We start from the raw sequence: 13104 nt of genomic DNA, 5'->3' as shown, positions 1-13104 counted from the left end.
GCGCTATCTGAAGAAAACTTGATGCCTCAGGCCAGAGTGTCAATGCTTCTTTATTAGCACCGGGGTTACCAAGAAAGAAGTGTCCAAGAAGTTTCTTTCTGGCTTCATGAGGTGATCAGGAAAGCGTACGACTCTGAGAGGAGTGCCGACTCCAGTACCTTTCGTCCGAGAGCCCACAAAGTTAGAGGTATTGGTCCAGCCCTTGCATTCCGCAAGAACTTGTCCGTCGCACAGGTGCTGAAGGCAGGGGTGTGGTCCAACCAGACCACCTTCTCCTACTTCTACCTTCGGGATATTGCCCATAGGTCCTTTGACACTTTTTCCTTGGGACCCGTGGTGGCTGCTCAACAAGTTGTGTAGCTTACCCAGCTCCTGAACAGGACAAGGTTGCATCTTGTCCTTGTGATATCACATGAATGGAGAATGAATGAGAGAGTGACTGGCTCCTCTTCCATCTCTTTTCTTCCCTCTCTCTGCGGGCAGAGGGTAGTGGTCGTCACATGCTGGACAGGATGACGGTGCAGGTGAACTACGTGACCGAGCTCCATTCTATCCCTTTCATTAGGGATAGAAGTGTTTATCCATCCCTTCCCTAGCAAGGGGGGAAGCAGACAGCAGTAAGAAACAAACCCAATACTTTATATTTGGCTTCTTACTTAGGACATAAGTTCTTACTTGCTATTTATAAGAGGTACGCTTGCCTCCCTCTTATGAATTGATCCAGAGGTCTGGCCACTGATCCTGCAGTTCTCACTCCGATCAGTTGGACAGAGGCGAATACCCCCCCTTTGCTCTTACGACCAGGGAGGGAACTCAGGTTGGGCAAACACCAGTTTGTTCACAAAACTCAGATTCCTCCCACCAATAAGTGAGTCTTCCTTATGTAAAGGACCAAGGGTTTGTATAACGTGTCGGAACAAATCACAATTTTTGAAAGTAAATTGTATTTTTCCTAACTATACAAACCTGGAGTCTTTTACATAAGGAATTACTATTCAGTGCCAGCTGGACCAGTTGTAAGATTTACTAACAAGGTAGTTCAGCAGTAACTGCTTGTCCGATGGTCAGGAGTCCCGCTCGATTGGAGGTAAACATACCACTTTGCTTTAGACCCAGGAACAGAGTGAGGGGTGGCATGAGGTGGGACTATATGTAAAGGACCTCAGGTTTGTATAGTTAGGAAAAATACAATTTACTTTCAAAAATTGTGATTTTGGTAGTCACAAGGAAAATTTATATGAACATTTAAAATATTCCTTACGTTGTCATAATCCACAAAAATAATAATAGAACTGCATTCTGCTTGTTGAAGCCCTATGAGAAGAGAAAAACTTCACACCTAAATAATGTTCATTCCTTTTCTGGGAATGCTATTATCTTAATAAAAGTTTAATAGTACAATTATTCTGACGCTCTTTGAAACAAGTAGTTTCAAATATGGGATCATAACCTAAAGTTGTATGGAATACGGTAAGCCCATTATGATTAATTGGTTTGTAATCAACAAATGCACTCACTTACTATAGGTTGCCAACACATGACAGTATAATAGTACGTAGCCTTAACCATTTGTCATTTTTATTTGTATAAAATATTACCTTATTTGAAGTCAGTCAGTATCAAACTGAATTCATGTGAAAATTAAGTGATTCATTGATATGGCCATAAATTGACCTGTACATTTACAATTTTATATTGCAATTTGCTCTAAATAAGAGACATAATTAGTGGATATGTTCTCTTAAAATAGCAACCGTGAAAAATTCCTTAAACTAAATTGTATGAAATTCATATTTAACCTCTTAACATACAAGTTTTCTCTTTTACCTTTATTATTTGGTCACTGTGGGCAGTGATCTTTAAGGGCACTTTAAATAAAATGTAGATTTATTGATAGCTGCGCTTTACTGAAAGTTGCCAAAGTTTTCTTGGTATGATGAACTTTCAAGTGTTACATATCTATGTATGTATACTGAACTTGCCCATTTTTCAGTAGTTAATCTTTTCAATAGCGTCCATTTTCCGAGGATGAACTGTTTAAGAATCTCTCATCCACAAGAAATAACATTAATGATGTTAAAATTACTTTGATATTATTTGTCTTATTAAAGGATTCCCAAGATTATAACAATGTTTGAATGTGCCTTTTGATGATTCTATTATTATTTTCATGTTTTCAGGTGAATACACTACCAGAATACACACAGAAAAGGTTTGGCGGAAAACGAATTCAGATCTATCTTGCGGTGCTCTCCCTCATTTTGTACATATTTACCAAAATATCTGTAAGTTATTTAATTATCATCTTACACATGATCAATACTATCAATAATGACATACCTTGCAGTTTCCAAATTATGTAAAAGCAACAGTTGTACTATTTTAGGTAATATAAATTTACTTTTACTGTCTTGATATGAAAACTAGAGGTCACTTTAATTGGAAGGAAATACTATAGGGTGATTAATAATGTTGATTGTAGTCTTGTGAATTCATTAGTGTAAGGCTTCAGAAAAAAAAAACAAGTTACTTTACATTCACACTTTGACTGCAAAATCAAGGATTAACTCCTTGCTAAGCCACTTCATAAAGCTACACAGAAGTCTTATCAAGTATTGTATCAAACCCCTTGCATATACTGTAGTACCACATCACATCACTTGCCTCCTGTCTTGTATCATCTTTACTTGATACTGCTGCAATTCCATTCTAACATTTCTTTTACATAATTTAAAGAACTCCTTTTTGGTGTCCCTCTTCTCCCTTGTCCTAAAATTCAGAAACACATGTCACATGTTTCTGATACCTGACTTGTCCACAGGATGACAATTAACAATGAAAATAACTTCCACCTTTGAGTCAAGGTTAATTTTGTCTCCAGTGATGCTTTCTTTGTTGATTATTGCTGTTAGTTTACTGTTATGAAGATATTACTGGGTAAAAACTGTCCTTTGTGCTCGTGTGTGTGTGTCTCGGTTATTTAAAAAAAAAATTTCATATTTAAGGCATTGACAGTCTCAGTGATTACTTGTGCTAACTCAAGATATAGGTTCCACACATTCACTTCAGAATGAGGTTTCTGCAGCTGCATTGTACAAAGTATGGGTCTGTTATAACTTTACTAGATGCCTTTCTTGCTAGGGTTCTGGAAGAGTTCCCCCTCATTATGGGACCACCTTAACGTGGTGAGGGGGGTTCTTGAACCTCAGGAATTTCTTCCCAGGTTCGAACCCAAGAGTCCCATACGACATTATATATTTTCGAGTTATATATTTTCGAGTTAACTTCTGTGGACTTTTCCATTTTTGCCAAAATTTTTGAAAGGAAATAAATGAGAAAACATATGGCTTAACGTGGAGTTTAATCCAAAGCTAAATAGTGAGAACTGTGGTAGATCCATCATCTACCCGACAGTGTTCGGACCTGTTTTTCAGGCAGAACTATTCTGTGGAGCTGGACCACGGATTCCGGGGGGGGCTTGGTTCTAGGAATAGAACTCTCGGCATTCTATCCAGTTTGCCCATAATGTGATTAGGATGGGGATAATTGTATTATCGTAATACTCTTAGTCCTAGCAAGCAGGTTCTGCTTACACTTGGGCCATACTTATCATGTTATGCCATCCCCTTTTGGGGTAAGGTAGGGATCCGGACATTTGGGAGTCCTTTCTCACTTGTGCCATTGGCGGAAGATTTAACTTCGCGAAGGGCAAATGATATCTTTTCAAGAATTTTTTTTTCTATCTCATCTCAAATTTATGAATACTGAAATAAATGATTTGAGTACCCTTGGGCCCCATGATGGAAAAACTCCGGCACAGTTGATGACTATTGGCACGTCACTCCCGAATTTCCTTGGTACTGCCTCAAGCAGTGAAAGTACTATAAATGATACAAAGGAACACCCTGTTCCAAGTAAAGCAGCAGAGCCAGAAAACCAACTAGGGTGCATAAATAAAAAAGAAAAAAAAATAAATTGGTAAACTCCAATATCGTAACAATGGAACCATATATGATGAACAATAATTCTGAATTAGAGACAAATAATCCTTCCAGCAATACAGAAATATATAAAAATCATAACAGACAAGCAACATACATAAAACAAGGAACTAAAAGAAACAAATATTACCGACTTAATCCCACACTGGCACATTTTGATGACCTCTTTGGACCAGAAAACTGGTCAAGATTTCTAGTCCTCAAAGCTGACAACAAAATCTCGGCAGCGATACTAGAAAACAAATTATACTTAACATATATCCAACACAAGACATGGAAGGCAGACACATCAAGGACAATGAATGGCTTATCCAAGTAACCAATAAAGGGATTTTGACGTAGGAAAAATCTATTTCTGGGCGAGGAAGCCGTGTCGCTTAGCAGTTCTCTGGTATCATAGCAATATTTTACTAGAAATAGTGCTAAAGAGGACACATTTCACGGAGCGACACGGCTGAGCCCAGAAAAAAGCAGTCGACTACCTTTTTAAGTATAACAGAAATAAATAATATAAAAGTAACAATTACAAGCCACGAAACATTGAATAATGTTTCCAATAGCGAGCAGGAGCTTCCTTCAAAACAACTACTGCTAGAATCCTTAAAACTGAGATACGTATAACAATATTCACGATTTAGAAATATACTCAATTTCAAGTAGGAAAGCCAAAAATAAAAATATCAACATTGCCAAAATAAAATTTACAGGCCAAGACCTACCATTTAAAATAAAAATTCTTGGACAATATAGAGAAGTTAGTCCTTTCGTTCCAAAACCACTACAATATATACAGTGCTCAAGGTATGGAGACACACAAAAAAATGCTGTAAAAAGGCAATATGTGCAGTCTGTGCATCAGATAACCATACCACTAATTGGAACTGTAATCAACCAAAATGTATTAATTGTGGACTAGCCCATCACGCGAAATCTAAAGAATGCTCATTTTATCAAAACAACACAGAACTTCAGTTGTTAATAAATAGGACAGGAATGTCAGTCATGGAAGCCAGACTTGAGCTAAAAGTAAGAGGAGTTAATAATCCATCCAAAACCCCCACCTTTTCAAATGTGACTAAAAATCAAGACAACAAGCAGTACAATAACAAACAAGATACGTAATATAATCATAGAAACTAAATTTCATACCAATAATACTGAAACCCAAAATAAAAGTGATATTAAAACAATCAATACCACCACTAACGTAGATGATTTAGTTATCCATGGAAAAGAAATTCCAATGGAAGAGGAGTTAAATGACAATAATAATTGAACTGACAAAAAGAAAAGAATACTGGAACAAACCCCACCTAAGGGAAAAAACGTAAATATTGAAAATTACAATCAATCTAAAGAAACTCAAACTACACCAGGAGAGCATTTTAAAAAAGATATTATACTAACCTCATCACAAGTGGAAATACACAATTACCCTCAATCTCAGTCAAACAGCCAACACCTGGACAGTAAAGAAACAATCACTTTGCAATTCCCATCAAATAATACTAATGAAAATCATACCATTAAACCAAACCAAAATATAACTATCACCCCCCAACCATCCACAAGACCCAAATATTCCATTAACAACAACAAAACAAATAACCCCTCAAACCAACAGTCCTTATCACTACAGAAAAGGACCAATAGAATGACAAAACCAGAAATTTCTAAAGCTAGACCAAATACTTCTGAAACAATAATTAACATTACCAAACACGAGGACACAGTACAAAATTGTATAGACAATTTTACTAAATTAAGGAGGTGCCCTTTAACACACCAACATGAGAACGAATAATGTTCTGAATCCTTAAAATACAAAATGGAAATTATAAGATCAAAAACAGACTTATTAATATTCAATTATGAAAGACAAACAACTGCAGAATCTAATAACCAACATACAAATACAACGATTAAAAAACCACAAATAAATTCAAATGCATATAAACTACGAGGCAAAGTAAAATCAGCAATCAATTTACAGAATTTAACACCAATTCCTTCCAATAATGGAATATAAAATCATTCAATGGAATATAAATGGTCTCTTAACCCGACTACGTCTGGGTGAATTACAAAGAATCATACGAGACCACAACCCAATGTGCTTATGTCTACAACATATGGGAAGTAACCCTACAAATATCCAACACTATAAAATTGCCTGTTATTCACCAACTGATGGTGGAAAATTAGGCACAGCCATATACGTTCATAATAGCATAACATATGAACCTTTCGACATATCATCTATGCCATATCAAATTACATCAATTAAACTGTATATGCCTGACAAAAGTAAAATCACTATTATTTGTAATTTATATAACCAATCAAATTTCAATGCAAATTTTAGTGATTCTTCTGAACTTACTAGCAAAAGTATACAGGAACCCCTACTTATAGTAGGAGAGTTTAATGCACATAATTCATTATGGGATACTAGTAACCCCACTGACACATCCAGAGTAAACATAGAAAACTAACTATAATGAAACACAACCTGTGTTGTCTCAATGAAAGTGAAGTTCCAACATATTTTTCAAATACACACCTAACCTTTTCCTCATTATGTTCAAATGATGTAGCCAAGTAATTTGAATGGAACGTCCTAGACGATTCATACACAAGTGACCATTTCCCAATCATTCTGAACTACTTAATATCAAAATATTGCCACCTACAAGATATAATATCCAAAAAGCTAACTGGGATAAATATTTCCTATACACTCGAAACTTACCACCATTCCCACATAATGAAAATCACAATACTACCTGTGAATCCTTCTCAAACTTCACAATAAATGCTGCAGATAAAAGTATTCCAAAAACCAAATCACATTCCACAAAATCCCCTGTCCCATGGTGGAACCCAACCTTAACAACCTTAAGTAAAATAAAACATATACAGGCAGTCCCCGGGTTACGACGGGGGTTCCGTTCTTGAGACGCGTTGTAACCCGAAAATCGACGTAAGCCGGAACAGCATAAAAAATCCTAAGAAAACTTTACTTTTAATGCTTTGGGTGCATTCAAAACTATGTAAACTGCATTCTTATTGCATTTTTCATCAAAACACCTTCAAATATTGATTATTTTGCATTTTTGGTGTCATGTTTCTTGTGCTAGATCAGCATTGTAGGCGTCGTAACCCTGGAACTGCCTGTATTGGGTCGCAATCTTAACAGACTCAAAACTCGCCTTAAATCACTCAACAAAATCCCCTATAATATAAACATATAAAACAAAATAGTTATAACAAACATAACAATTAACCACATTAAACCACTATATAACAAATATACAGCCAAATTTAGAAAAACAGTAATAGCTGAAAAAATCACATCATGGAAGGAATATGTCTCAAACATATCTTCAAACACATCCACAAGGGATATCTGGCAAAAGATAAGGAAAATCAATGGAAAACATATAAGACCTCCAAGAAGTGCAATACAGTACATTTAAATGGAAAAATATACCATGACACTTAAGAAATATCAAATATAGTATGAAAGCATTTTGAAAACATCATTGCTTACTCTAGCCTAGATATACATTATCAAAATATCAAAAACAAAAAGAAAATATAATACTCAATTTTGAAACTCTTGAAGACCTGGAATATAATTATATTTTCAACATGGATGAATTAGATAATGCCATCAACTCATGTCATCCCTCCGCACCAGGATATGATAAAATATCATTTGAAATGTTAGAAAAATTAGCTCCTATAGCTAAATCATATTTATCAAAATTTTATAATAGTATCTGGCTAAAACGTGTCTTTCCTGATGAATGGAAACATGCCATAATAATTCCTATAAATAAACCAGGAAAGGATGCAAGTAATCCATCCAATTATAGACCGATATCCCTAACAAGTTGCCTATGCAAAATCTTAGAAAAAATAGTTAATGCACAATTAACGTATGTAATAACCAAAGAATCCATTTTAACACCAACACAATCTGGTTCAATAGCTGGCAGATCAACCCTAGATCCCTTAACAAATTTAGAAGTTCATATAAAAAAAGGCTCTGAACAAAAAAAATTAACAGTGGTTATATTGTTTTATGTAGAAAAAACATACGATACAACATGGAAACATAACATCATGCAAAAACTCCACTCCAAGGGACTAAGAGGCCACTTCAATATTTATTAAGAGCTTTTTAGCAAACAGAACTTTTCAAGTAAGAGTAGAAAATTCCAACTCAGTAACCTATAAACTGGAAGAAGGAATCCCTCAAGGTATTGTCTTGAGCTGCACAGTGTTTGCTTTAGCAATCAATGACATTACTACAAATTTACCAAGTGGTGTAAAAAAACAGTTTATATGTTGATGACTTTGTTATTTACTATACGAGTAGTAATTTGAGACATGCTCAGAGAGTTCTCAGTACTGCCATTTCAAATATATGTAGTTGGACAAATTCAGTTGGATTTAAATTTTCAACTAATAAAACAAAAGGAATCATCTTCTACAAAGACAAAAGATGGCTGAAGAACCAAACAATCAAACTTCACCTTTATAGCACTGAAATACAATTTTGTACAAAAATCAAATACCTAGGAGTGATATTTGATCAAGATTTAAATTGGAAAGAGCACATCAAATACATACATTAAAGCCAAGGGCATCAAAGCTCTTGCCATATTGAAAAAGTTATCACACACTAATTGGGGAGCAAAGCGAGTGTTACAAACCGAGAGAGGTCCGCTCCAAGTTCGATATTATTATAAACAAAAAGAATTCAACACCAACAGTTGGAACTGGGGATACGAATATGTATAGAAAGATACACAAACACAACAAAGGTTTATTTACAAGCTTACTAACAAAGATAAATGCAGAATGGTGTCTCCTCTTTACATAACAAAGGCAAATCTTACACTGTATGAACTGGGGGAACAGTGAGGTAATAATGTTTATAATGTACCTTTTGGGGAGATGCTGGCAAGATCTGCGTTGTTGAAGATCTATGCTCGAAGCGGTGGCTTCACAAAAGGAGAACTGTAGTCGTAGACGTCTTCTTGACTCCGTATTGCAGAAAATAATGTTTATTCTTGATACTTGAAGGGCAGGGACTCCTCGAAACCTCTTGTAGAAAGTTTCTTCTCTCAAGGCTTGCTTAACGTCGAAAATACCTCGGTCGTTCTCCCGGACTGGACGACTTGACCAGAATTCAACCAACTCTCAAGTGCCTTTTCCTCTCTGATCCTTCGTCTGTTCCTTCTTCTCTTATCTCTCTCTGAGGATCTCTGATCTCTGCTGCTGATCTCTCACTGATAATCTGATCTGTGACTCTTACTGATGATCTCTTCTGTGATTAACTGATGATATGCTCCCTTCTACTTCGTCAGTCGTATTTATACGGCAACCTGGGGGCGTGGCTTACCAGCGAACGTCACAGGCTTCCGAGATTACCGGAACTTCTTAGAAGAATCTGGACGAAGTATTACATCAGAAATCGCTGCGTTCCTCACGTCACATCGGCGCCTGTCAAGTTCCACAACACTCCTGCCGATTCTAGAACCATCATGAGAACAGGCACCTCCAACACATGCGCGAAAGCCTCCGTGCTGCAGAACTTCTGGAAGAAGATGCGTTTTCATTTCTTTTAACTAATCTTTCGTCACTATGAAGCGCTTGCCATGACAGCGAGACATTTTATTAATGATATATAAGGCAACAGTCTTATCCATAATAGATTACTGCTGTCCAATATATTCATCCGCCTCAGAATCTGCAATAAAAACTCTCGATGCAGTGCACCATGAAGGCGTGCAATTGTGCACAGGAGCATTCTGATCGTCCCCAACAAGCTCGCTTCTGGTAGAGGCAGGTGTGTTGCCTTTGAAACATCACCATAATTTGATAACAATACGAAGAGGTCTTTCATTGCAAGTGGGATCGTCTCCTGCAGCTGACTGTTTTCAAAACTAATCCAGTAACAGAAGTTAATAGTACTAGCTCTTTCCAAAAAAGAGCTAAATACATAATGAACTTGCATAACATGGATCCAATTTTTCACCCACCAATGGAATTGCCACCACTGTGGATTTTAAGTTGAATAAAGACGTACCTCCCTGTCTTACCTACTTAAAAAGCAAATGACAAGTACAGAAATGTACCCCCAACATGCTTTGGAGCACATTAGAAGAAAAGGAAACATTTATGGTATATACAGACAGCTCCAAAAATAATGTTGGAGTAGGAGAATCTGCATATTTGAAAAATATGTTAATCAAAAGAAGCCTACCTTTAATATCATCAGTATTTACTGCTGAAGTCACAGCCATACAGATGGCTCTTGATATGATATCTGAGGCAAAAGCATGTGTCTCTGTTATTTTCAATGACTGGCGTAGCGCTATAGATGCTATAAGACAGTGTAAATCAAGTAAACCAAATAGTGCAGGAAATACAAATAAAAATTCATCAACTCCTCCAATCAGGATTATCAATAGAAATATGTTGGATCCCAACACACGTGGGAATAAAAGGAAATGAAAATGCAGACTCAGCTGCCAAATTAGCCTGCACTATCCCTCCAACAATTACACATGCCCCAGTGTCAGACTGGTTAACATCTGTTAAACCATTGATTTACCAGGATTGGAAAAGAGAATGGACATCAGTGCCAACAACAAATAAACTTAAAAACTGAAGTGTATGCATGGAGGACATCCTCACAGGAGGAAAGATCAAAAGAGGTGATCCTAACAAGGCTCTGTATAGGAGAGACAAAGTTCTCGCATGGTCACTTAATGTCAACACCGCATGCTGACCCAATAAAGTGTAACAGATGTCAAACACCCATAACAGTACAGCATTTACTTATTGAGTGCCCAAATTGGACCCAGCAAAGATCTATTTATCTACGGAAATCAAAAATGAAAAGTATTCTTGCTGAAAGCAAAAATTTTTCAATTAATAACATAAATTTTTTAAATAAGACAGGTTTCTCAAATAAAGTCTCAATCTTTTTTATTTATTTTTTTTCCCTTCTTCTCCTTCTCAGGATTAATCCCTGAGAACCAGCCCGAGAAGTCTACTTGAGACTCAGAGGTTTGGAAAAACTAAGCCCTATTAATAATAATAATCAAGCTATCTCAAAACATACGTTCATTTTCACTCAAGCTAGCATTTTTACCGACTTTAGTAAATGCGTATATACTACTATTTCCAATTCTTTCAACCATTTTTACTTCACGTATGCCATGCAAACAGTTCATCACAACAGCTTTGACTTTTTGATACTATTAGATATGAATGAACGTTCACCCTGAGCTCAAGGCTATAATGCAAATACACCACATAGCTGTTGCTATTACATTGTACTGCTGGTTATTATTACCAGTCTGTAATAATTTTGGCATGATAATATGTAATTTTTGTCAGCAATTTTTTTTTCAAGTTAACTTCTTGAAAAAAATATCCTTCACAGGTGAACCTATATTCAGGGGCCATCTTCCTTCAGCAAGCACTGAAAGTCAGCAACTTGTACCTTTGCATCATAATTATGTTGTTACTGACTGCCATTTGCACCTTGATTGGTGGTCTAACAGCTGTCATTTATACTGATACACTCCAGTTCTTTGTTATGATTGGTGGATCCCTGTTTGTTGTTGTTAAAGGTAAAACATGAACAATAAGCTATTTCTGAAATTAATTATTAATGTATACAATATTTGCATACCTGAATTTAATGATGTATTAAGTATACTGTGGACTATAACAATGCCAAATGCCATTAATGTTTTCATTTAAGGTTTCCAAGAAGTAGGTGGTTACACAGAACTTCAGACAAAATACTTGGTTTCAATCCCTGAGAAGATGATAGAAAACTCAACCTGTGGACTCCCTCGAGTGGACTCCTGGCAGATGCTAAGAAATGCAGATCCTACTGTTAGTGATATGCCATGGCCTGCATTTTTACTAGGACAAATGCCTGCTTCCATTTGGTACTGGTGTACTGACCAGGTAAGATGTTTGTATAAGAATGTGTTTGTATAGCATCAAAAATTATAAAACGTATTGCCCCCCAGTCTTATGAACTAAAAAAAAGTACAAGAAACAGTAGAATAAACAACCAAAACACTTTTCTCATAAGTGAAATAGAATTCAGTACTGTACTTGTGTTCTTAAAATTTAAAGAAGATATTTTTAGACAGATAATAGTACCAAAAGCCTGGAATTTAATCACAGTATAGTATTCTAAAATCATTGAGGAAATAAATTACTGTACAATATACGTAAGTTAAGAACTGTAAAAAGACAGGTAGAAATTGTTATCTTGACATGCACAAGCTTAGGCTCAGGATCAGATGCAAACCATTTTGAAAGGATAAAATACAGCAACTGTGGCAAATTATATTAATTACAGTTTTACAATCACTTTTGGATAAGAAACTTATTTAAATGAATGGGACAACACCATAATTATGTTAATCCTGGATAAGTCCCAAGCAAATTATTATTAATACTAAGTCATCATTCTTAGCTCTTGTTAGGAGGATCTAGAAGGTTTATTCCTATTAAATATATCAACTCACTAGATTGATTGAGTGGAAACTTTAAAATAGCAAAGATTATGACAAAATTCTTTCAGGGGTTTACTTCTAACACTTTATATCATGGTTATCACATGAAATACTCGAGGGTCAGATGAGTGCGACCAATTCAAAAACAGGATAATGTTTCTACAGTTAAAGCTAAAAAAAATTCAAGTCAATTAATGTAAAAAAAACAAATCTCCAGTACTATGACTTTCCCACCATTACTTACATTTGTTCAGTAATATGATGTTTGTGCACACTTGTGCTATCCAAAAATTAGGTGTAAACTTTGAACATCATAAGCAGCATACAGTTCTGCATATACTACTAAGGGATAAAGTTCAGAATATTGACTATATAAAAAAAGATGCATAGGTACATTAGAACTTCATGCACACGGGCCTCAGATGTGTATACAAAAACTTCATATAAATCTTGACCATGATGAACAACACACAGTAAAATATATAATAGTTAAAGGTTTACACTGTGCAATTTTATACTGTTGGTTTCAAATCTCTATC

General features: G+C 35.7%; 1 protein-coding gene across 2 annotated transcripts in view; it reads left to right on the top strand.

Moving 5' to 3' along the window:
- The window catches only part of LOC135213537 (sodium/glucose cotransporter 1-like), a 289323-nt gene that overhangs the window by 154685 nt on the left and 121534 nt on the right, over positions 1-13104 (top strand). For both annotated transcript variants that reach the window (XM_064247470.1, XM_064247468.1), the window contains exons 5-7: positions 2181-2285; positions 11470-11659; positions 11794-12005. In XM_064247470.1, coding sequence (XP_064103540.1) covers positions 2181-2285; positions 11470-11659; positions 11794-12005 — 507 coding nt within the window. The remainder of the gene's footprint in view (positions 1-2180; positions 2286-11469; positions 11660-11793; positions 12006-13104) is intronic.

The sequence above is a fragment of the Macrobrachium nipponense genome, chromosome 43 (assembly GCF_015104395.2).
Source record: "Macrobrachium nipponense isolate FS-2020 chromosome 43, ASM1510439v2, whole genome shotgun sequence".
NCBI lineage: Eukaryota > Metazoa > Arthropoda > Malacostraca > Decapoda > Palaemonidae > Macrobrachium > Macrobrachium nipponense.
Note: the sequence above shows the minus strand (reverse complement) of the source record. Positions and strands in the feature narration are given on the sequence as shown.